Source organism: Entelurus aequoreus, linkage group LG09 (genome assembly GCF_033978785.1).
Source record: "Entelurus aequoreus isolate RoL-2023_Sb linkage group LG09, RoL_Eaeq_v1.1, whole genome shotgun sequence".
Taxonomy (NCBI): Eukaryota; Metazoa; Chordata; class Actinopteri; order Syngnathiformes; family Syngnathidae; genus Entelurus; species Entelurus aequoreus.
The window spans coordinates 15,923,822-15,950,722 of NC_084739.1; the positions used below are offsets into that span (position 1 = coordinate 15,923,822).

At 36.8% G+C, this 26,901-nt stretch overlaps 1 protein-coding gene across 1 annotated transcript in view; it reads left to right on the forward strand.

Moving 5' to 3' along the window:
* crtac1b (cartilage acidic protein 1b) overlaps positions 1–7,630 on the forward strand; it is a 92,362-nt gene extending 84,732 nt beyond the window's left edge. The window contains exons 13-15 of the mRNA XM_062058182.1: positions 3,214–3,256; positions 3,352–3,495; positions 6,576–7,630. Of these exons, the coding sequence (XP_061914166.1) occupies positions 3,214–3,256; positions 3,352–3,495; positions 6,576–6,703 (315 nt within the window). The 3' untranslated portion in view covers positions 6,704–7,630. The remainder of the gene's footprint in view (positions 1–3,213; positions 3,257–3,351; positions 3,496–6,575) is intronic.
* Positions 7,631–26,901: the final 19,271 nt, after the last annotated feature.

Sequence of the window (26,901 nt, forward strand, 5' to 3'; positions counted from 1 at the left end):
CCCTGGACAAGTCACCACCTCATCACAGGGCCAACACAGATAGACAGACAACATTCACACTCACATTCACACACTAGGGCCAATTTAGTGTTGCCAATCAACCTATCCCCAGGTGCATGTCGCAATTTAGTTAATTTGGTAGGTGTAAAACAAACTCATGAATATTGTTATTTGGTGATATCAGGTTAGCATGCTAACTGTTAGTGTGTAAAAGCCACTAAATACAGTGTATGTTGGTTTTGTTTTAGAACGAAAAAAAGTTTGTTCGCACTTTTTTTGTAAAAAAAAAACCTAACAAATTCAATATAAAGTGTCCAGAATATTAATCGTAATAATCATTATTCACTTAAATATGATTATACATCTATCAAGTTTTCCTTTACTTTAGAGTGTAAAGTAAAGATTAGCTAAAACAAGTAGGATTATCATCAGTGGATATTATGAGTCATTATTATTATGATTCTATTATTATGAGTGTACCTCCTGAGAGTTAAGTGTTCCCTGGGCTTTAAAAACAAGTGAAACGTCTGCTTCTAACTTTAATCGCGGGTCCTTGAACTCGCCACAGTTATGAACATTGATATGCAAAAGTGAAACTTCTACATAACTTTCTCTTATGCTGCCCCATAAACATTTATTATATTTTTACCTTTCTTCTATCACCTCTCCTTGTTCCAAAATGTCGGTGCTGTGTGTGAATGTTTAACGCTGAGATTTGATGACGTTATGACCAACGTTCCCTCTAAGGTGCGCGCCTGTGCAATTGCGCACTGCTCAAGCGTCCTCTGCGCACGGCAAATCTATGCCACGCACAAAATCAAATAAAAAAAATAAGCGTAGAACAATTTTGGACACACGGACACGACAGAGGAAACAGTTTTTTCGTCATCCTTGTTCAAATATTGTAACGTCTGTCGAGACGCTTTGAGGACATGAATTCCATCGATCACTTTACTGAGCAAAACTCTTTATTGTCGGCCATAAACACATCACCAAAACATTAGTAAAAAAAAGTATATCTAGCAAAAGTGGTCATTTTCTGCAGAACAAACCAGACCAAAAGCAACTTTGTTATATCAACAGCAGCCGCTCGCTCTTTCTCACTTGCGCCAACACATGCACATATGGCACTTAGCCAGTGATGCGTTTACAGCCGCACAAAAAGTCGGACAACTCCCACACCAAACATAAAGTGTCATTTCAGGTCGTTACACTATGATTTACCAATCAAATGTGTGCTTATTCTAGTGTAATTTATTAGGAATCTTAATTTATAAATATTAATCATGAAATGCTGTTAGTATATTAAATAAATACTAATAAAAATATATTTTTTACAAACAGGAAGTTGCAGGAATGTACACATGATCCCCTGCTTACATCTCATTGTGCAACATGTGAATGTTTTAATGGGAACTAAATGCAATGTCTGAAAGGGGTACAAACTATTTCCAAAGCAGGACCTCCACCAAGACAAACAATACAAGTACACAGTTCATGAAAAACAATATGTTTTGTTATTGTCATTGTAAGTGGGCCTAAACACTTATATTAGAAAATAACCTCATGAGAATGACTGCTGTCATTTGATTATAATAATAAGAGAATGTTGTCTGTCTATCTGTGTTGGCCCTGCGATGAGGTGGGGACTTGTCCAGGGTGTACCCCGCCTTCCGCCTGAATAAAGCTGAGATAGGCTCCAGCACCCCCCGCGACCCCGAAAGGGACATGCGGTAGAAAATGGATGGATGGATGGATGGAGATTGAACTTGTTATTTAGTCAGGTTTGGGACAGGTGTGCTGCTGGTGTAGCCACAGTGTGCACGTCTGATGTTGCTCACATGGGCTCCACTGAATGCTCAGGGAGTTTTTGCGTTTGCTCACACACGTGAAAAATTAGAAGGAACATTGGTTATGACGTCTGTGTTAAAGCTCCATTTTCCACTATATTTTGGTAAGGGGTGTTGTGGATAGTCTTAGAAGTTCTTAATTGAATTCAAGCAATCTTATTAAACTTTCAAGGCTATATTAACACTTAGTAGGGCTGCGGGGAGATATATTTGAGTTGTTTACCATGTAAACCCAAATCAAAACTGTTCTCGAGTACATATTTTGCATGATAAATGCTGCCAAAAATGTATGGCGAAGTGAGGAAGATCATAGCCGCACAATTAAGTCAAGTCACTTACTTGGAGCTGACGTGTGTGACAGTCCATTACATCGTTGACTGGGAATTAAAAACTGACTGCCTGCAAAAACATTTTTTATCTAAGTTTCATACATTTTGTATTATTTGCACAGCTATGTTATTTATTTTACGTAGAAATAATTTTTTTCTATTTCATTTATGTTATGTAATTCTGTGCTACTTAAACAGTTTCTTTTCTGTGCTGTTAATACCCATCTTGACTAAGTGGGTTAATAAAAGTGCCACTGACTGTTCAGAGCAGTGGTTCTCAACCTTTTTTCAGTGATGTACCCCCTGTGAAAATTGTTTTAATTCAAGTACCCCCTAATCAGAGCAAAGCATTTTTGGTTGAAAAAAAGAGATAAAGAAGTAAAATACAGCAGTATGTCATCAGTTTCTGATTTATTAAATTGTATAAAAGTGCAAAATATTGCTCATTTGTAGTGGTCTTTCTTGAACTATTTGGAAAAAAAGATAGGTTTTTATTTATATTTATAAAGGATTTTTGAATTGTTGCTATTTTTAGAATATTAAAAAAAAAAATCTCACGTACCCCTTGGCATACCTTCAAGTACCCCCAGGGGTACGCGTACCCCCATTTGAGAACCACTGGTTTACAGTACAGTTGTCATTCACTTCAATTTCACTGAATCTCGCTCAAAAATGAATATCTTTATATGTATACTTTCACCGGAAAATATATCGAGATATATATCGAATATCAAGTTTAAGTAAAAAATATATCGAGATATACTTTTTCGTCCATATCGCCCAGACCTATCGACAACCCTAACACTGAGATGTATTTTTTTTAAACGTACATATTTAAATGGCAGACATTTTTTTTCCACTTTCACACCCCTGACTGCGGTCGTAGAAAGCCACGTTCAATAGCAGTATTGCGTCATGCTTCCCGTATGAACATAAATGTGGTAAAGCTGCCTGGGGGCACGCGTTGTGGTCATCTACAACCATGCATTCTTGGTGTGTTAGTTCACTGACAAGTTGAATTCCTTCTCTTGCAGTGTGGTCCCGGCTTTGCTCTTAATGAAAATGGCCGCTGCATTGGTAAGTTGAACCCTTCGGTGAGATCAATGCGGTCTGTCGTCGGAAGTCATCCAGATAGGTCGCCTTCTCCTTCTCCCTTTCCTCCTGTCCCTCAGATAAAAATGAGTGTACCCAGTTTCCTTCTGTGTGTCCCTCCGACCGTCCCGTGTGCACCAACACCTACGGCAGCTTTAAATGCCGCGCCAAGAAGAGATGCAACCAGGGCTTTGAGCCCAACTACGATGGGTCCGCCTGCGTGGGTGAGTGCTCTTAATCGGTGATATTTCCGAAATTAGAAGACTCATTTCTATAACAACTGATTTTTGTAAAACTTAAATAATGACTTGCCGTATTTAAGTGTTATAATGAAGGCAACACATGACGCAAGTGTCTATATTAGCTATAATAGCCTACTATCAAAATGACTATGTGTCGCAGGCTGACACAAATCTTCATTGACAGAAATGTTGACATTTAATATTTATTCTACACATTTTTACAACATTAGAAAACATTAATAAATCAGAGGCTACTCAGAAGGTGAGATAACTCCCGGAAATTACTGGCTTTTAATGGCCAAAGGTATAGATGTGTGTGTTCAAGTTGAAGGAAACTGCAGGCTGTCTTCTTTTAATATATTTATTACAATCTTTGGCAAGCTAGGTAATGTTTGCTGTGGTCTGGAACAACATGGCACACAAACAACTATCTGAAATGCAGCCAATATTACATACAGATAATGTGTCATGAGACATGCACATATAAATTATCTACAAAGAGGATACAATTAAAGGATATTAAATGAGTTGAAATATACCTACAAATGAGGCATAATGATGCAATATGTACATACAGCGAGCCTAAATAGCATGTTAGCATTGATTAGCTTGCAGCCATGCACTGACCAAATATGCCTGATTAGCACGCCAACAAGTCAATAACGTCAACAAAGCTCACCTTTGTGCATTCACACAGTATAAAACGTTTGGTGGACAAAATGAGACAAAGAAGGAGTGGAAGATTTTGTAAACTGTTGCGTCACAATCCACACTATGGTGAGTTCAAGAACCGCCGAAATTAGTACGACAAAAGGATGTTCACCAAATACTCTCATCAGTGAAGCATACACACAAACATATTAAACAGTGGGCTTTCTAACAATTGGGAATTGGTTTGTGTCATGTTGTCCTCAAACAAAAAATATACTAAAACAAACAAAAAAAAATTTCCCCCATCTTTTTCCATTTTAAATCCTTTTTTAAAAATGCTCCAGGGAGCCACTAGGGCGGCACTAAAGAGCCGTGGATTGCTGACCCCCGTGCTAGTCAATGTTTCATGTTGCACCATTCTATCCCCCCCCCCCCAAAAAAAATTCTTAGTTTGTGAACCCTCACTGACAATGACAATAAAAGGATTCTGATTGTATTTTCTTAGTATTTTAAAGAGCACTATCAAGTAACATTATCACTGTAAGACAAGGCTAAACATGTCACAATCAGAGAGCAAGCCAGTAGCAGGCATGCTAACAGCTAAACTAGTCGCTAACACCAGGAAATAAGTGCTTAGTAAACAGAGTAAAAATAATCAAGAGAGAGGATATTATAACAACTCATGGTGTGACAGGATTGTCAGTCAGTACATAACAAGGAAGAGGAGACCGGATCGATCCAGAAATTGGTGGTTTAGATACCAGTAGCACCAGTATATGATCAATACTAGAGTGATTAGGTCAATATTTTTATTTTCTCAACAATATTGATTGTCGATTTTGCTCATGTTTACAAGATCAGGGATTAATTTCCTGGACACGGGAGGACTTTGAGGGCAAAAACCAAATTATTTCAATTTGTTTTGCTCCAACAATTTTCTGTAATAAAAGAGAACAAGGAACTAGATTAATATTGTGTTGATACTGTTAAACTGTCAATAGCACTTAATAACCTTATTAACCTGCTGAGTGGCCTTGTGGTTAGAGTGTCCACCCTGAGACTAGAAGGTTGTGAGTTCAAAACCCAGCCGAGTCATACCAAAGACTATAAAAATGGGATCCATTGCCTCCCTGCTTGGCACTCAGCATCAAGGGTTGGAATTGGAGGTTGAATCACCAAATGATTTCCGAGCGCGGCCACCGTTGCTGCTCACTGCTCTCCTCACCTCCCAGGGGGTGAACATGGGAATGGGTCAAATGCAGAGGATAATTTCACCACACCTACTTTGTGACTATCGTTGGGACTTTAACTTTATCTTGAATGAACAATCAAGTTTACAGTCAAAACATGTGACCGCATATTGGTATTGGTCAATCTCACTCATGGATAATCAGTATGGAATTGGGAGCATAAAACCCTCAGTGTTTCCCATAAACTGCCAAAATACCTGTGGCGGTGGGGGCGTGGCTATGGGCGTGGTCACCATGACATCATCGAGTAATTTGCATAATTTACTACAATGATATGATTTTCTCTAAAAAGGCTAAAAAGATGTATACTTACTAATAAATAATAACAGTTTTGTTTTAAACGTCCATTCATCCATTTTACAATATAATTACAACACTTTATGTACATATTTATATACAGATTTGAACAATAAGTTATTCACTGAAATATATTTATTAATTGTGGTTCTTACAAAAAATATATCTTATAAAATATAAAAGCTAAAATGTCTCTTAAAGCTCTGCCCCTTTAATTAGTGCATACTAAATAATTTAACTTTAGCCTACTACTACAACCATATTATTTACCAGCAACATAAAGTGAAACAGAGGCAGAGGTGTCCTGCCACAGTCAGTAACAAATCAATAGAAAACAGTAGTGGTCAAATGCAAATAAGGCAAGAGAAGTATCCTATGCTTCTCTTTTGTAAAGTAAATCTGAACAGCCTATATGGGCATCTACATCAACCATATGATTTGCCTGAGAAGCTGGACAGGACAAAAAAAAAAAAAATTGTGGCGGACGTAATTCTTTCGTGGCAGGCCGCCACAAATAAATGAATGTGTGGCAAACACTGACCCTGATTGGAACATCCCAAGCATATAAATATACAGTATTGTTTTTACAAGTTATACTTAAAACATTCCCGTATAGTTAAATCCAAAATATTTCTACTTCCATTATTTCCTATGGAAAAAGTACTCGACCAGAGTCCCAGGTAGGTTCAGTCCTTAGAGGTTTCATGGTACTTGCTTTGAATAAAATGTTTTAACGGTGCTGTTCCGGTCTGATCCTTGCCTCCTCCTGTCTTGCATGACGAATGCTCCTTCACCATGTGAGTCCAGTGTCAGCCATTAAGGCACAGATGTTGTCCAACTTTTTCTCTCTGCTCTCTTCTGCAGCCCAGGTGGCTTACTTTGGGAAGACGCAGTCTTCTGCAGAATGCACACGGTCAGCTTTTTCTTTCTGGCTGTCGCCCATCGGCATGCTTTCTCTCATCTCCAACCGTCTCCTGGGTGGACTACTGTAGCTGCCTCGCTTCTCCTTGACTCAGCTCTCGACACTTGGACAAGGATGTACAGAAACTATCTATGCCCCTTCTCTTCGTCCCCAATGGATCAGTGATATCGCTCTTTGTACAGCCGTTTCCACCTCTGGACTTGCAGGGAGCATGTAAGAACTAACCGTGTTAGACCCGCACAGCCCTCACGTCAACAGCTGGCATTTATCTCAGCGGGATTTGAGACTTTGAGTCCGAGTCAAGACGTGGAGGCTGCAGCGTATGAACCGCTGCTGGGAACTGACTGGCTCCACTGGCCACATTCATTAGGGGCTTGCAGAGGCAGCCATTTGTATCTGCACAATGCCACGCTCATTCTGTGTTGGGCCTTACCGGGATGCTGAGGAACACCAGGTCTCCAAGTTGCAAGTTGTGTGTGAGAGCAAGGGAACATATGCCAGACCATCTGACTGTGGTGGTGGCTCACATTTGGTGAACCATTCCTAATTCTGCAGACATTTTTGTGTGAGAGAGCACAATAAGAGCTTTAGTTTTATTTACTGGAATCTGCATGGCGTCACTCCAATTCAGTTAAGCACTATATTACATTTGCTTCGAATACAAGACATTGGCTCAAAATCCCAATGCCATTCATCATTTTTGGCGGTTAGAGTGCGAAGGTTAAAGTTAGGGTGGGTTATTTTCATTTAAAAAAAAAAAATGCATTAAATGCCTTTGTACTTACTAGTTACATTTACTTTTGATGAAATCAATTTAATTACAATGTATTATCAAAACTTCCCGGCTGATGGAGTTCAATGAACACTGTGCCAATTATAAAAAAAAATTATGGAGAAAAAAAAAGGAAAGCCTGAAGCTTTTATTAAGCAATATCATATTCTTGGAATAAAATCATGTTCTCTTGGGAATTAAATCAAACCCAAAGTGAGCGTTTTATGTTGCTTTGTTGCCCATTTCGCAAAACGTCAGGATGACAGCATGAAGTAAAAATAGTTGAGCATGATGTCCCTAGACAGCCTTTAAAAAAAAAAATATATGTATATATATATATATATATATATATATATATATATATATATATATATATATATATATATATATGTATGTATGTATGTGTGGAAAAAAATCACAAGACTATTTCATCTCTACAGGCCTGTTTCATGAGGGGTTTTCCTCAATCCTCAGGAGATTTTAATGGAAGCATTCACATACCATGGTTTATATAGGGCACAGAGCGGGTGGGTACAGGCAGGCGTGGGGGCGTGGTGATTGACTCATGTGTTACCTAGGAGGTGTTTCCTTCTATGACGGCATGCTGATACAATTTCGCTGCGCTTGTTGAGGGATGACAAGTCTGGACGGTATATGATAAACAGTTTCTCTTTTAAGCATAGGTTGCATCTTTTATTACCACTGTTGTAAGGTGTGCTGGATGCAAGAATTTGCCATGTTATTGAGTATTCAACATTATTGTCTTTGAGATTCCAAATGTGTTTACTGAGTTCTGTAGTGTTCCGGAGTCTTTTGCATCTGAAAGAAGCCTTGTGATTGTTCCATCTGGTTTTGAATTCTCCCTCAGTTAATCCTACGTATGTGTCGGATGTGTTAATATATATATATATATATATATATATATATAATATATATACATTACGGCTGTCAACTTATGTGATTAATCACAAAAAAATATTGCATTAATCATGAACACACTTAGATTAACCATGCACATTTTTTTGTGTGTATTTATTATATATATATATATATATATATATATATATATATATATATATATATATATATATATATATATATATATATATATATATATATATATATATATATATATATATATATATATATATATATATATATATATATATATATATATATACTGTACAAGCTCTTTTAACTCAACTGCTCTACGGTCAGTATAGTACAATATATATATATATATATATATATATATATATATATATATATATATATATATATGTATATACATACACATGCATATATACATATATGTGTATAAATATATGTATTTATACATATATATATATATATATATATATATATATATATATATATATATATATATATATATATATAAATAAATATATATATATATATATATAAATATATATAAATATATATGTGTATATATATACACATATATATGTATATAATAATATGTTATATAAATACATATACATATATATGTATACAATAATATGTTATTATATATATATATATATTAGGGCTGTTAAAGTTAACGTGATAATAACGCGTAGACTATAAGTTCCTTTAACGGCGATAATTTTTTCAATGCGCGATTAACGTTGTTGACCCTTGGCCCGTTCCGTAGCTTGGGAAAATGTGTAATGGCGTCCAGTTACTGTTGAATCACAAGCTCGAAAATAGCTAGCAGAACTTCAAAAAGAAAGGGGGACCTTATATACATCTCTGATCAAAAGCCATGGCAAGTCGTTCTCCGGAAAAGACAAGACAATTATGCGTTCAATCGCCGTGAGGCGACATCATTGGAGGGAACCCTGTGAGGAGAAGCTTCACGTCCGTGTTTGGATTACAGTTGAGTGTATTAATAATGTAACATTTAGATTGTTACTTGAGCTTTGTAAGATGCATTACAAACTCAGCAGATCAAAGACGGTGGAGAGGAAGTCTAAAGTCACTTTCATCTGAGATTCTTCTCATACCAATCACACACGCTCGGTTGGCAGTTTCACAGTAATATTATATAATATAATAATATTCCTTCAAAATTCAAACTCTGACAAGACACCAACACACTGCAGGTATTTTTTAATTCTCTTTAAATGCTCCTTTATACTCCTAGGCCTGCACGATAATGGCCACAATATTAATCCCAATTTACTGTTAATTAAAACATATTTTATTGTACTTTATACTTTAAACAAACAGTATGTACTTTGCTTTTATTTCAAAATGAAAATATAACAATATAAAATAAAATGTACTAAAAGACAAAGGGCTGATTAAAATAAATATGCCCTTGCAGAGTGGGATTATAAAGTACAAAGAAGTGAAAAAATAAGACCATGTACAAAAGACACATACAAAGGAACATATTTATTGTACTACTCATAGTATATATAGGACATATGTCGAATAGAACGTTATTACCGTATTTTTCTGAGTATAAGTCGCTCCGGAGTATAAGTCGCACCGGCCGAAAATGCATAATAAGGAAGGAAAAAAACATATATAAATCGCACTGGAGTATACATCGCATTTTTGGGGGAAATTTATTTGATAAAACCCAACACCAAGAATAGACATTTGAAAGGCAATTTAAAATAAATAAAGAATAGTGAACAACAGGCTGAATAAGTGTACGTTATATGAGGCATAAATAACCAACTGAGAACGTGCCTGGTATGTTAACGTAACATATTATAGTAAGAATCATTCAAATAACTATAACATATAGAACATGCTATACGTTTACCAAACAATCTGTCACTCCTAATCACTAAATCCGATTAAATCTTATACGTCTAGTCTCTTACGTGAAGGAGCTAAATAATATTATTTGATATTTTACGGTAATGTGTTAATAATTTCACACACAAGTCGCTCCTGAGTATAAGTCGCACCCCCGGCCAAACTATGAAAAAAACTGCGACTTATTGTCCGAAAAATACGGTACATCCGTTATTTTGGCACGTTTTTGACAGGTGGATGGATACGGGGTCCACGGTGCACGGTTGATGTTACGGTCGTCTGTATTTTGGGCACCCGCGCTTTTGTAGCTGGCGGCTGGCCTGCTCTGTTAGAAAACCAGCTTTACAGCGCGGGCAAACGATGGCGGTTAAGAAAAGAAGGAAAGTGATTTTATTGCTTAACGTGTCTCTCTAACTCAATAATTTGTTTGGCTGTGCACACCAACGCAGCTTTGCCGTGCAACTTGTTGTGGCGTTTGTTGTTGGTTCATTCGCGCGGGAGCACGAAACGTTTCCCAAAACTCAGTTATGTAAATCACAAGTTTGGACCCCAGTGTTCTATGTTTTTTTCTTGCAAGGTTAAAATGTTGAATCAAGGATCTGCCATTGTGTTTACACTGGTCCAAGTTCCTCTATACAACAGGAGCACTCTAGGGTTTTTAGGAGTTTGCTGCAAAAAAATGTGTTTTAAATAGAGATGTCAGATAATATCGGACTGCCGATATTATCGGCCGATAAATGCTTTAAAATGTAATATCGGAAATTATCGGTATCGGTTTCAAAAAGTAAAAAGTATGACTTTTTAAAACGATGCTGTACGGAGTGGTACACGGACGTAGGGAGAAGTACAGAGCGCCAATAATCCTTAAAGGAACTGCCTTTGCGTGCCGGCCCAATCACATAATATCTACGGCTTTTCACACACACAAGTGAATGCAAGGCATACTTGGTCAACAGCCATACAGGTCACACTGAGCGTATAAACAACTTTGACACTATTACAAATATGCGCCACACTGTGAACCCACACCAAACAAGGATGACAAACACATTTCGGGAGAACATCCGCACCGTAACAGAACATAAACATAACAGAACAAATATCCAGAACCCCTTGCAGCACTAACTCTTCCGGGACGCTACAATATACACCCAACCCCGCCCACCTCAACCTCCTCCTGCTCTCTCAGGGAGAGCATGTCCCAAATTCTAAGCTGCTGTTTTGAGGCATGTTAAAAAAAAAAAATGCACTTTGTGACTTCATTAATAAATATGGCAGTGCCATGTTGGCATTTTTTTCCATAACTTGAGTTGATTTATTTTGGAAAACCTTGTTGAATTGTTTAATGCATCCAGCGGGGCATCACAACACAATTAGGCATAATAATGTGATAATTCCACAACTGTATACACTACCGTTCAAAAGTTTGGGGTCACATTGAAATGTCCTTATTTTTGAAGGAAAAGCACTGTACATTTCATTGAAGATAACTTTAAACTAGTTTTAACTTTAAAGAAATACACTCTATACATTGCTAATGTGGTAAATGACTACTCTAGCTGCAAATGTCTGGTTTTTGGTGCAATATCTACAAAGGTGTATAGAGGCCCATTTCCAGCAACTATCACTCCAGTGTTCTAATAGTACAATGTGTTTGCTCATTGGCTCGGAAGGCTAATTGATGATTAGAAAACCCTTGTGCAATCATGTTCACACATCTGAAAACAGTTTAGCTCGTTACAGAAGCTACAAAACTGACCTTCCTTTGAGCAGATTGAGTTTCTGGAGCGTCACATTTGTGGGGTCAGTTAAACGCTCAAAATGGCCAGAAAAAGAGAACTTTCCTCTGAAACTCGACAGTCTATTCTTGTTCTTAGAAATGAAGGCTATTCCACAAAATTTTTTGGGTGACCCCAAACTTTTGAACGGTTGTGTATATCGGTATCGGTTGATATCGGAATCGGTAATTAAGAGTTGGACAATATCGGAATATCGGATATCGGCAAAAAAGCCATTATCGGGCATCTCTAGTTTTAAACTCAACTTTGGGGCCAGTATGTTGTCATACGGCCCCCAGGCCTACTAGATGAACTATTACATCAAATTATTCTTTAAAAGGGATTTATTATCACCAATAGTGCAAAGGCCCTCTGGTTTTCTTATGTCTTCATGATGATTCACCACTTACCCACACGGAAAAGGAACATGAGCAGTTTTTTGGCAAAACCTCTGCACATTTCAATTTTCGAAGTCATCGCTCCAGCATCGTTCAAACTGTTTTACAAACTACATTATCCTGGCTCAAACAATGACCCAAAACATTGTATTTCACAAGCCGCTGACAGCGTGCAATTTTTTTAAAAATTATTCACCAGTGATTAGTTCTCCTTGGAATACAACTGGACAAAACGACAGCGTCGGCGTCCAATTCGTCTGCGTTTACCTTCGCAGCAGCTTCATCTCGTGGCAGAGTCATGGACGTCTTGCTGTATGTACAGTACTGTTTTGTACGTTCTTGTCAACTACCGAACGGTCATCTGTAAATACGAAAGCATATACAAGGATAACAAAAAAAAAGCTCCCTCAGATGTTTTTAATGACAGATAAAGAGCATTGGAACAATTAAACCCGCACAGTGAGGATCTCTGCTGGACCGACCAGGAATGCTGTCATGCAGTCTTTGGTAGCCAAAGAACCGTCGGGCGAGCAAAAGAGCTTCAACAGCTGCCGTTTCGGGGCCAGCATTTTTTGCTCAATTTTACGACACGCAGGTTCTACTTCCATGAACAACAAATCTGCATGTTTAAAAAAAAAAAAAATAAAAATAAAAAAAAAAAATGTATTATAGCTTTCTTCCTGATCTCCATTATCCTTATTTATCGTCAATGATGTTCCCATGAAAATGGTTTGCATATTTTCCGATAAATACGCCAAGGTAGGATGAGGTTTTAGAACGTTACAGATGACTCTTTGTTCGACTCGATGCAATATTCATCATCCTGCACATTATTCACTGGATAAAACCGTCCCGCCGGGAAACATGGCAGAGGTTACCGACTGTGAAAGGCTGTCAGAGGATTGTTCAACGTATGAGCTAATTCCCAAGAAAAAGGGGGGGGGGGGGGGGGGGGGGGGGGGGAAATGACAGCGACGGATATCTCTGCTCGACTACTTTATCTGGAAGAAGGATTACATCGCTTTTTTGGAAAGGGTGGAAGCGCGTGATGACAGAAAGACATCAGTGAATGCAATAACAGAACTGTGATAAAGTTTGGCTCAAGAGGAAATTCAGCCTGACTGCAAAAATGCTCTCATTGAATGAGGTCCACTCGGTCCTGTTGTCTACCACAGTGGTCCCCAACCACCGGGCCGCGGACCGGTACCGGGCCGCACAAGAAATGTAATTTTTTTTTATTTTATTTTTTTTAATTAAATCAACATAAAAACACAATATATGCATTATATATATATCAATACAGATCAATACAGTCTGCAGGGATACAGTCCGTAAGCACACATGATTGTATTTCTTTATGAAAAAAAAACAAAACATTTTTTTTATTTCACCCCCCCCCCCCCGCCCTCCCCGGTCCGTGGGACAAATTTTCAAGCGTTGACCGGTCCGCAGCTACAAAAAGGTTGGGGACCACTGGTTTACCAGGAGGATGCTATGTGTGTGTGTTTCTCAGTTCTGGAACAATCTAAGGCAGGGGTCACCAACCTTTTTGAAACCAAGAGCTACTTCTTGGGTACTGATTAATGCGAAGGGCTACCAGTTTGATACACACTTAAATAAATTGCCAGAAATAGCCAATTTGCTCAATTTACCTTTAACTCTATGTTATTATTAATAATTAATGATATTTACACTTAATTGAACGGTTTAAAAGAGGAAAAAACACGAAAAAAATGACATTTAAACTTTGAAACATAGTTTATCTTCAATTTCGACTCTTTAAAATTCAACTGAAAAAAAGAAGAGAAAAACTAGCTAATTCGAATCTTTTTGAAAAAATTAAAAAAAGAATTTATGGAACATCATTAGTGTAATTTTTCCTGATTGAGATTAATTTTAGAATTTTGATGACATGTTTTAAATAAGTTAAAATCCAATCTGCACTTTGTTAGAATATATAACAAATTGGACCAAGCTATATTTCTAACAAAGACAAATCATTATTTCTTCTAGATTTTCCAGAACAACATTTTTAAAAGAAATTCAAAAGACTTTGAAATAAGATTTAAATTTGATTCTACAGATTTTCTACATTTGCCAGACTAATTTTTTTGAATTGTAATCATAATAAGTTTGAAGAAATATTTCACAAATATTCTTCGTCGAAAAAACAGAAGCTAAAATTAACAATTAAATTAAAATGTATTTATTATTCTTTACAATAAAAAAAAAAAAATACTTGAACATTGATTTAAATTGTCAGGAAAGAAGAGGAAGGAATTTAAAAGGTAAAAAGGTTTTTGTGTTTAAAAATCCTAAAATCATTTTTAAGGTTGTATTTTTTCTCTAAAATTGTCTTTCTGAAAGTTATAAGAAGCAAAGTAAAAAAATTAATGAATTTATTTAAACAAGTGAAGACCAAGTCTTTAAAATATTTTCTTGGATTTTCAAATTCTATTTGAGTTTTGTCTCTCTTAGAATTAAAAATGTCGGGCAAAGCGAGACTAGCTTGCTAGTAAATAAATAAAACTTAAAAAATAGAGGCAGCTCACTGGTAAGTGCTGCTATTTGAGCTATTTTTAGAACGGGCCAGCGGGCGACTCATCTGGTCCTTACGGGCTACCTGGTGCCCGCGGGCACCGCGTTGGTGACCCCTGATCTAAGGCAAGCACAACATGTGTGCATGCTTTTAATCACAAGTCTCTCCTACACCCGCACAATGTCTACAATGAATATCTAGTGTTGACATAAAAAGCACAAGAGAGAGCGGTTGTGCAGAGATAAGTTGTGATGTGTTTTTCCTGACATAAAACAACCAGCAATGGAAAACAAGCCAGAGTTGTCTAAATGTTTAGAGAGTTTTTTTTTAGCTGCTGTTAGGGATGAGCTATATGGCCTAAAATCTGCATTGCTATATATGTTGCAGCTTCTTGCGATATGTTATTTGGCATTTAAATGGTAATAGAACCATTTTGAAAGGGTTATGTGGAACTGCGTCCTTGCAGTCCCACTGTCAGACAAGGTTTTAATAATAATGTTTCAACAAAACTTTTCTCTCCAGTAGAACGTGACTTTTCAGTCACGTCCGTATCCTCTCTCCCCCCCCCTGCTCCCGGCCGCTTACTGTTAAAGACAACAGATGATTAGATTAACACGTACCACCTGTGAAATCAAATCACCTGCCAGCTGTGTCTCGCCGTCAGCACTGCCACGCCCCCGTCTGATGGTGCTCTGTCCTCAGCACCATGGACAGAGGCGGTGACCTTTGCTCCTGCAGACAGCGCTGGCCCCATCTCCCGCCACAGGTTACAATAAAGGGTAAAAAAAATACATAAACTTACTAAATTTGAAAAATATAGACAAATGTGTCCTGTTAAACCACTAATGGTAACATAAGCAAGCCCTACTATAACATGTTATATTATTGATTTTCAGTGTTTTGCCATTCATCATCGCTTACGTGCAGTGATTTCTTCCTGGATGACAAAGAATAACATAAAGGTTCTGTGCCATTTTTTTTTATTGGGCATAGACAATTCCATATAATACAGTGCATACAGAACATTTTTGTGTTGGTGCCATTTTTTCATGAAACAAATTACAATTACAGAAAACTAATTAACACAAGACAAAACAACTTACAATTAAAAAAAGGCACTATAATTGTCAATTTTAGAAAACATACTAACAAAAAGCGAAACCATTTATAATTTCGGAAAACTTATTAACAAAAGTTTTCCAAAGTCCTGACTTAAACGTGTGGACAATGCTGAAGAAACAAGTCCAGGTCAGAAAACCAACGAATTTAGCTGAACTGCACCAAATTTGGCAAGAGGAGTGGTTAAAAATTCAACCAGAAGCTTGTGGATGGCTACCAAAAGCGCCTTATTGCAGTGAAACTTGCCAAGGGACATCTGTTCTAACCAACAAAACAACGAAAAATCGTCTTACAATACGATCATGCTATTTTGTTATTATGTGATATTTCTACCTAAATAAATGTTTTCTGGCAAATTGAAATTAAAAGTGTCTGTCTTTGAACAATCTGGCTTCTTCTCTGCTACCACTAAGAAGAGGTCTAATACTGCAGGCATGTCTGCCACTGCCCCCCGCAGCCCACATCGGGTAATTACAGGTGCATTACACAATATTACCATCGCTATAGTACATTCTTTTATAACCTGTTATAGTCCGCAAATACAGAATGTTAACAGGCTGAATATTACATTTTATTAATAAGTAGAAAAAGGTTCAAACATTGTCATGGATGACATTAACTTGCACTAAAGGGACAAAGTGGTAGAAAATGGATGGATGGATACTGTAAAGAAGTTTGGGGAAATAATTACATAAGCACACCATATCCAATTGTCACCCTGCAGAAGAAAGCAATACTGGTCATTCTAAGGCAGGCATTTATATAGCGCTTTTCTCTAGTGACTCAAAGCGCTCTACATAGTGAAACCCAATATCTAAGTTACATTTAAACCTGGGTGGGTGGCACTGGGAGCAGGTGGGTAAAGTGTCTCGCCCAAGGACACAACGGGAGTGACTAGGATGGCGGAAGCGGGGATCGAACCTGGAACCCTCAAGTTGCTGGCACGGCCACTCTACCAACCAAGCTATGCCGCCCCGATCACAGAAATACTTTTTTCTTACATTCAAAACTATTGAAATATAAAGATCTTGTGGAACAATAAACAATACAAATTACATATATGTGCTACTGTATTTCACTGAAATTGAAGGGGTCATTTCAATCCTAAAATTCATAACACGTAAATGCTTTGTGTTTCAATATGTGGGGTTCAACTATGGAACAGTTTGAATGCGGAATTAAAAGAATGTCCAACCTTAATTTGGGTTTAAAAAACAATACAAAGACATGATTTTTAATATGTACAAGAATAAGGGTGTCTAACAATCACAAAGTGTTTGCATTATTATTCTCATTCTCATTATTTGGGTAGTTATTTACTTGTTATTGGTTGGTGTTACCATCAATTAGTAGTGACTATGTACAGTATGTGTATATAGTACAAATGTACTGTATTTTTGTAGCCAAAGAAAAGTGAGTAAAAGATTATTGGTAATAAAATGTAATAAGACCGGTAAATGTATCATTGTATATAATAATAATGATGATAACACTGCTAGTTATTTGATTTATTAAATAAAGGAGTGGGAGTAAATACGTTTCACTTCTTCCCACTCCTTTTTGGATATGAAAAAAATAACCATTATGTATTGTTTTCATTTTTTATATGTTACCAATGTGAAATATGTGTTTCTATTTCTGTACCTTACTGTAATGTTATTGAGATGATTACCTTTTTTCATTATTTTTTTCTTTTGCTTTGTTTTTAACATGTCCAACATTAACTACTACTAGCTCTAACGTGTACAAAATGTAAAGAACAGAATATCAAAAACATTTATTCATGCAGAAAAATTATAACCCTTACATCTTTGACAATCAAAGCATGATCGTAACAATCCACATTTTGTGTTATTAATGCGTGAAACTGCTATCTAAACATGGAAGCGTAGCTTCTCTCCTCTGAGTGCAAGTGCTCCTAAAGCAAGAATACGAATGATGTGCCCTATAATACAGAAATTCTTACAAGACACCAAGGTAGGTGTTTTTTAAATTCTCTTTAAAAGCTTTGGAGCCCCTGCCTCGAAAGAAAATAATGTTTGCCTTGTTGCCCTTCTAACTTGCCTTGGTGCCCTAAAATATGAGCCCTCCTTTAAAGCAACACTTGCCTTGACCTTAAAAAGTAAAAAATCGAGGCCTGACAATGTACAGGTTCGTAAACTAAAAATAAAGGCGTTCATAAATTAAGGTTCCACTGTATGCAGATGTTTACTCGGATTCTAAATTTGGCCTTTCAGTAGATAAAAAAATAATAATTGAACCAGTGTGTGCGGTCAAATTTTATATGCCAAAGCAAACATGTTCTCTGATTGGACTGATGTTTGCTCAAGCACTTATGTAAGGTTTCTCTGAAATAAATAAATATTCATGGATGATTCCGGACACAGATGAGGAATGGTGGACTTGAAGTGCGAGCCTGGCTTTTGTCCGCTGCCAAGGAGCGTTCCCTGGCGAGGCTGTGTTTGATGCCGGCGCACAATGGCGCACTTCATTATAGGCACCGCGCTGCCTGTGCCAAACCATGCTGCCACTTTAAATCATTCCTCAACGCCGTTTGCTGACTTTTTGCTGGTTCACAGAAAGAAACATTTCGACCAATTAATAGCGAGGAGTTTATTTTCTACTTTTTTGCCTGGACTGTGCGAAAAAGACAGCCGCAGTTCACGTTTGCAGAAAAAGACCGTGAAAGGGCGTGGGGGAAGTGAAATGAAATTATGGAGGGATGTGTGGCCAAAGTAGGGAAGAATGTGAAAACTTGGAAAGGAAACAAATGAAGCAACAACGTTGGAAGGAATAAACAATGTGTGGGGGAAAGAAAGGAGGTCTGTGTGGAGCTGCTTGATGGTGTCAAGGTTGGACACTGACACAGGTGCGAATATGTCTCATTATGTGCCAGAACAGCGTCATCATTGGCTTTATGAGGAGGCCATGATGGATTTACTGCACGCACACACACACACACACATACACCTATTGGTTATCATTTGGATTGTGGACCAAGTTTTTGATCATCACTTGTGGGGACCACCCTTTCTACAGGTTGTGGAGGTATACAAAAAATTAGGTAAAAATTAGGTAAAATTAAAATAAAAATAAAAATAAAAAGAATAAAAAATAAATTAATTAATTAAAATTTAATTTTTTTTAAATGTTTTAAATTAGGTTAAAAATTAGGTAAAATGGCCACTGCCCAGTTAGCTCATACACGTCTTTAAATCTCTGGATTGATGAAGTAATGTGCTGATTCTTACTGGGGACCCTGGGGAAAAAGAGTTAATATGGTTCATGGGGACCAAATTTAAATAATTTTGCATAATTCACACAATTTTGTACGTGACTACTGAGGACCTAAAAAAAAAAAAAAATTTCAAATTAAATATGACATGATCTTCAGAATACAGCACTACAGCTGTCCTCTTATAGGAAGTTTCAGCACTTAAAGCAGGGGTGTCCAAAGTGTAGCCCGGGGGCCATTTGCGGCCCGCCACACATTCTGGAAATACTATTGTAAAAATAAAAAAGAACATTAAAAAAAGTGGAATGAAGTGAAATCTATCGAGAAAAAGTTGCAATGTTGACACAAAAGCTGCCATGCAGGCTGTTTTTTTTCTTTCTTTTGTCTTTCTTTATTTTTCTTTTTTTTGCCATTGCTCAAAAAAAAAAAAATAATGACAAAAAAATCCATGTTATAATGAATTATTTTCAGGGCTCCAATTACTTCAAATATTTCACTTTAAAATATTTTATGTGGTAAATATTGCATATATTGTGTAGTAGCCATATAAAAACATCAAAGTTTTCTTTGACAAAAGCGCATAAAACAAACAAAATAATTGTTCCAGCATAAAATCGACAGATATTATGATGTAAGTGTTGACAGTAAAAGAAAAAACTAATAAAAATGTATCACTTTATGAGTGGGGCACCTTTTGCATCCCAAATATATTTAGTGCTTTTTTTATTTATCTTTTCACTGTGATTACTCAAAAATATGAAAGAATTAAAGTCAATGGTGTCCTGCATTATTGATATTTTAGGGCTCTAATTATTAAATACTGCATATTTCAGTTTTACCATAAAAAAAACTAAGTTGTTTTTGACAGAAAAGCCATAAAACATTTTTTTTATTTGTATTACTTTATATCAACTTGAAGTTGATAGAGAGATTTACTGTAAGCGTTAAATAATTTAAAAAAATAATAATCTGACTTATTTTTAACATTTTAATGACTGAGACCCTTTATGGTCCCCGGGACCCCTAAAGGTAAAACAAATAAAAAATCCATATATTTTGTTATGGTTTGAAAATGAAAAATATCAGAATGGCCCCAGCATGCTTTAATTTTTCCGTGTGCGGCCCTCAGTGGAAAAAGTTTATATTGCTACTACGGTACATTTTTAGTCTACTTTATACCTGCATTATCCTTTCCATCCTTACACTTTCCATCCTTTGTAACTGAGCTACTGTGTGGAACAATTTCCCTTGTGTTTCATGAAAGTTTGTCTAAGTCTAAACTGTATCTGTTGTTTCCTAGGCACTTACACACACATATCCCCTTTATGGTCAGGGTGTGCTATCCTGACTTAGCACACACCCAGAGACAGGAAGGAAAAATATAAAAGCTGATGTTTTGGCTTCTCCGAGTTAGGAGTGCCTCATTTTTTTGACTTGACCTCCTCCAGGGACTGCAGTCCTGTATAATGACACTCGCTTATAATAAAGCAACTTTTTGTTCAGTACAGCGTCTCCGACGTCTCTTTTGATCCAGCCGCACAGCCGTGTTGCCCTTCTGCCCGGGAGAAGGTGACAAGACAATACCAAAACCAAAAATCATTGCATTAATATTAATCCACATTGGATAACATAATGACACAATGATTATTGGTTTATAATTATATTCTGTTTAAATACATGGAATAATAATTCAAAATGTGTGGTTCAGATAACAAAAAAAATGTATTAATACAAAAACTGCTAATGATGCTGCTGAGGATAATAATAATAATTTATTTTTTAACCATGTGTTCAATTGTGTGTAGTTTTGTATTTATTATTGCATGTATTTATTGTCTTCATTTCAATCAAATATATAAGAATACCCTACTGTTACTGCTTTGAATACAAAACCTGAAACCAGTGAAGTTGGCACGTTGTGTAATTCGTAAACAAAAACAGAATACAATGATTTACAAATCCTTTTCAACTTATATTCAATTGAATAGACTGCAAAGACAAGATATTTAATGTTTGAACTGAGAAACTTCATTTTTTTTTTGCAAATAATCATTAACTTAGAATTTAATGGCGGCAACACGTTGCTAAAAAAAGTTGGCACAGGGGCATTTTTACCACTGTGTTACATGGCCTTTCCTTTTAACAACACTCAGTAAACGTTTGGGAACTGAGGAGACCAATTTTTGAAGCTTTTCAGGTGGAATTCTTTACCATTCTTGTTTGATGTACAGCTTAAGTTGTTCAACAGTCCAGGGTCTCCATTGTGGTATTTTAGGCTTCATGATGCGCCACACATTTTCAATGGGAGACAGGTCTAGAATCCGAGGGCGTTTCTGGGTGTTGTTGATAAATGACTTTCGCTTTGCATAGTAGAGTTTTAACTTGCACTTACAGATGTAGCGACAAACTGTAGTTACTGACAGTGGTTTTCTGAGGTGTTCCTGAGCCCATGTGGTGATATCCTTTACACACCGATGACGGTTTTTGATGCAGTACTGCCTGAGGGATCAAAGGTCACGCTGGTTTTCGTCTTTGCTGCTTACATTCAGTGATTTCTCCAGATTCTCTGAATCTTTTGATGATATTATGAACCGTACATGGTGAAATCCCTAAATTCCTTGCAATAGCTGGTTGAGAAATGTTGTTCTTAAACTGTTGGACAATTTGCTCACGTATTTTTTCACAAAGTGGTGACCCTCGCCCCATCCCTGTTTTTGAATGACTGAGCATTTCACGGCAGCTGCTTTTATACCCAATCATGGCACCCACCTGTTCCCAATTAGCCTGTTCACTTGTGGGATGTTCCAAATAAGTGTTTGATGAGCATTCCTCAACATTCTCAGTCTTTTTTTGCCACTTGTGCCAGCTTTTTTGAAACATGTTGCAGGTATCAAATTCCAAATGAGCTAATATTTGCAAAAAATCAGTTCGAACGTTAAGTATCTTGTCTTTGCAGTCTATTCAATTGAATATAGGTTGAAAATAATTTGCTAATAATTGTATTCTGTTTTATTTTACGATTTACACAATGTGCCAACTTCACTGGTTTTGGGTTTTGTAGAACTGTAGAGTATTGTTTGGTCTGTTTGATCTATTTTATATGATCTGAAAACAACAATTTCGACATTTAATACATATCACTCGTACTCGATACTTTCAATCGCTCACAAAAGTGTTCTTGCTGTTTTTTTGATGTATTAACTTCAGCACTTTATATGAACCTGATATTTTATTTCGGTAAATAAAACAAACCGCATCTGTTCAAGTCTGTGAAAAAAGAATAAATGTCTCTCTTCTTTTGTGTATATATCAGTATTTGAAATACCGTATTTCCTTGAATAGCCGCAGGGGCGCTAATTAATTTAAAACCTCTTCTCACTCCTGCGGTTACCTAAACCATGCGGAATGAGCAAGCATGCTCTAATTATTTTAAAACCTCTTCTCACTCCGGCGCATACCTTATCATTAAAAACACATTTAATAAAAAAAACGTTATTATGATCTTACCTTTACTTGTAGATGGGTCCATGTGCAGCTGCTTCTGATCAAAGGCAGTCTTTCTCATCTTTCTTCAATTTTAAAAGTCTCTGGAGATATTCCTTTAATTATTACCTCCTGCTTCGATTGAAAGTCCAGTTTAGAAAACGGTTTTATTTTAGATATGTAATCCTCCATGTTAAAAGTGCAAGCAAACAATTGCTGCATGCTTGCTGCTTGTTGTCTTCTTCTGCAGTACCTGTCTCCTGCAGTACTGGTAGTCGCAAGAAGGATCACTAGCGCCCTCTACCACCTGGAGGCGGGAGTCATTTAATGACTCATATTTCACCCGGCGGAAGTGCCAAGCATGCGCTAATTATTTTGCGAAACGAGTTTGACCCGGCTGTAATTCTAGGCAGGCGAATACTATATTCCCGGCGCCAATTCAAGGAAATACGGTAACATAACGATGAATTTCAATGAAAGTACCTAAAGTTGAGACCTTTTCTCAGCAAAAAATAAATCAATTAGAGCGGTGGTCCCCAACCTTTTTGTAACTGCGGACCGGTCAACGCTTGAAAATTTGTCCCACGGACCGGGGGCGGGGAGATGTTTTTTTTTTTTTTTGTTTGTCATAAAAAATACAATCATGTGTGCTTACGGACTGTATCCCTGCAGACTGTATTGATCTATATTGATATATAATGTAGGAACCAGAAATATTAATAACAGAGAGAAACAACCCTTTTGTGTGAATGAGGAATGGGGAGGGAGGTTGTTTGGGTCGGTGCACTAATTTTAAGTGTATCTTGTGTTTTTTATGTTGATTTAATTGTAAATTTTTATTTTATTTTTTTTCTTGTGCGGCCCGGTACCAATCGATCCACGGACCGGTACCGGGTCACGGCCCGGTGGTTGGGGACCACTGAATTAGAGGAGTTATTACAGATCATTATTATTAATGACTAATTTTTAAGCACTTTTCACTATCTATATTATAATTACAAATTCAAAACAGAATACAATTAATTTGAATGTTTTTCTCAATAATTAATTAACAAACCTAACATGTCAAAGATTAAAAAAATACAAGATAAACCCAGCTGTTTTTATGTTTGCACAATTTTTTTGAAGTAATTCAATGCAGATAAGTATGTTTATGAAAGACTAATAATATGCATTAGGCCACTTTATTGGGTGCACCTCCACAATTACACTACCGTTCAAAAGTTTGGGGTCACATTGAAATGTCCTTATTTTTGAAGGAAAAGCACTGTACTTTTCAATGAAGATAACTTTAAACTAGTCTTAACTTTAAAGAAATACACTCTATATATTGCTAATGTGGTAAATGACTAAAATGACTATTCTAGCTGCAAATGTCTGGTTTTTGGTGCAATATCTACATAGGTGTATAGAGGCCCATTTCCAGAAACTATCACTCCAGTGTTCTAATGGTACAATTAGTTTGCTCACTGGCTCAGAAGGCTAATTGATGATTAGAAAACCCTTGTGCAATCATGTTCACACATCTGAAAACAGTTTAGCTCGTTACAGAAGCTACAAAACTGACCTTCCTTTGAGCAGATTGAGTTTCTGGAGCATCACATTTGTGGGGTCAATTAAACGCTGAAAATGGCCAGAAAAAGAGAACTTTCATTTGAAACTCGACAGTCTATTCTTGTTCTTAGAAATGAAGGCTATTCCACAAAATTGTTTGGGTGACCCCAAACTTTTGAACGGTAGTGTATATGACAGTAAAGTATGAATGATATCCAAAAGTCCCTGATTATTGCATTCGATGCAGACTTTGCCTTATATTGTTTGCACATAATGAAGTGGACAGTATAGTGCGGGGGTCGGCAACCCGCGGCTCTAGAGCCGCATGCGGCTCTTTAGCGCCGCCCTAGTGGCTCTCTGGAGATTTTTCAAAAATGTATGAAGAATGGAAAAAGATGAGGGGAAAAAAATCTATTTTTTTGTTTAGTATGGTTTCTGTAGGAGGACAAACATGACACAAACCTCCCTAATTGTTATAAATCACACTGCTTATATTAAACATGCTTCACTGATTCGAGTATTTGGCGAGCGCCGTTTTGTCCTACTAATTTTGGCGGTCCTTGAACTCACCGTATAGTTTGTTTACATGTATAACTTTCTCCGACTTTCTAGGACGTGTTTTATGCCACTTTTTTTCTGTCTCATTTTGTCCACCACACTTTTAACGTTGTGCATGAGTGCACAAAGGTGAGTTTTGTTGATGTTATTGACTTGTGTGGAGTGCTAATCAGACATATTTGGTCACTGCATGACTGCAAGCTAATCGATGCTAACATGCTATTTAGGCTAGCGATATGTACATATTGCATCATTATGCCTCATTTGTAGCTATATTTGAGCTCATTTAGTTTCCTTTAAGTCCTCTTTATTCAATTTATATCTCATGACACACTATCTGTATGTAATATAGCTTTTAATTTTTTGCGGCTCCAGACAGATTTGTGTTTGCATTTTTGGTCCAATATGGCTCTTTCAACATTTTGGGTTGTCGACCCCTGGTATAGTGCATAGTATATCATGTCATATAAAACATTTTTATACAATAATAAAAGTGAAAACAGTTGACATCTGTTACCCCAATTAACTAACTTGGAACAAAGCGGAGCAATTAACAGTTTAAGAGCTACAGAAGGATTTGGAGGCAGAACACAGAATCACATTTGGAAGACAAAATTCCCCCGCTCTTCCCGCTCACTGTCATTAAATGATTCGCCTTTCAAAATCTTCCCAAACCACAAATAACCAAAGCGACGTTCACCATGTGCACGTTTTGAGAGAGTCCAACATCCGCAAATGACGGCACAACCATGTTGGCGCTGGCGGTATGAATCGACTTCATCAAGAGATGCTCTGGGCTTCCAGTAATAAACACTTTTAAAGGGAGGGCGGGGGAAAAAAACAAAAACATCCACAAATCAGTTTTGATCAATATGCAAATCATATTTATTTACATTAGGATGAGAAATGCAGAGTCAGCGTTCCCCCATGCAGTCAAGAGACTTAACACATAATCGATCATACTTTGGGAAGACTTTACCTTCATAAAAAGAGCAGAGCTGTAGTGTACATGTTGGCCTGCTGGTGACTCCACGATTAGACTCTCAGTTCCACAGATGTGGGAACGTACATACTAACATGGACTTTGCACACGGGCTTTATCCTTGTTTTGGCACCGAGGTTAATGGGCAGCGGGATATAGGCTCTCCGCCGCTTTATAACATTGTTCATGTCCCAATGAATCTTCACTCCCTTTGCTGGTCTTCATGAGTCAGAAGTCAGTGGGCTGGAAACAAGTGGCTACATATCAGCACACAGTGCATACAGTAGGACTGTTCCTGTGGAATAGTGGCGCTCTTCCTAATACACTTATCAAGTCCTGCACAGAACACAATAGCCGATGCAAAGCATATATCCTAATTGTGTGCTATGGTTGTCCCGATACCAAAATTAAACACATGTTTCTAATTGCAATTTTGTCCTTAAATAAAATAGTGAACATACTTATCCTATCCCAGGGGTGTCAAACGCACGACCCGAAGGCCGGATAAGGCCCGAGAACAGGTTTTATCCGGCCCACGGGATGAGTTTGCTCAGTATAAAAATGAACCTGAAATTTTTGAATGAAAGAAACCGCTGTTCTAAATGTGTCCACTGGATGTCGCAATAGCAATTCTTTGTATCTTTGTAGACGATGCTACATATGTACAAAATAAACCACATGTTAGTGCATCAGTCGAGGAAAATGATCAAATTACATAAATAACATACTCTAATTTGATTTTGATATAATTTTTTTATCTTGATAGATTGAAAATTAACACCAATGACTGATGAACATTATCACATAATTTATTCAGAAAATATAAATAACGACAAATAAACTATATATACTATTAACCAAAACAGGTAATTGTAAAAAAAAAAAAAAAAACTAACAACATTATGATTTGTACAATTTCAGAATGTGCTAGTTTTTTTTTTTTAAACAAAGAAAACAATCTGAAGTTGTCTTTATTTTTAAGTTATTTTACCATTCCGGCCCACCTGGTAGTAGATTTTTCTCCATGTGGCTCCCCATCTAAAATGAGTTTAACACCCCTTTCCTATCCTATCTT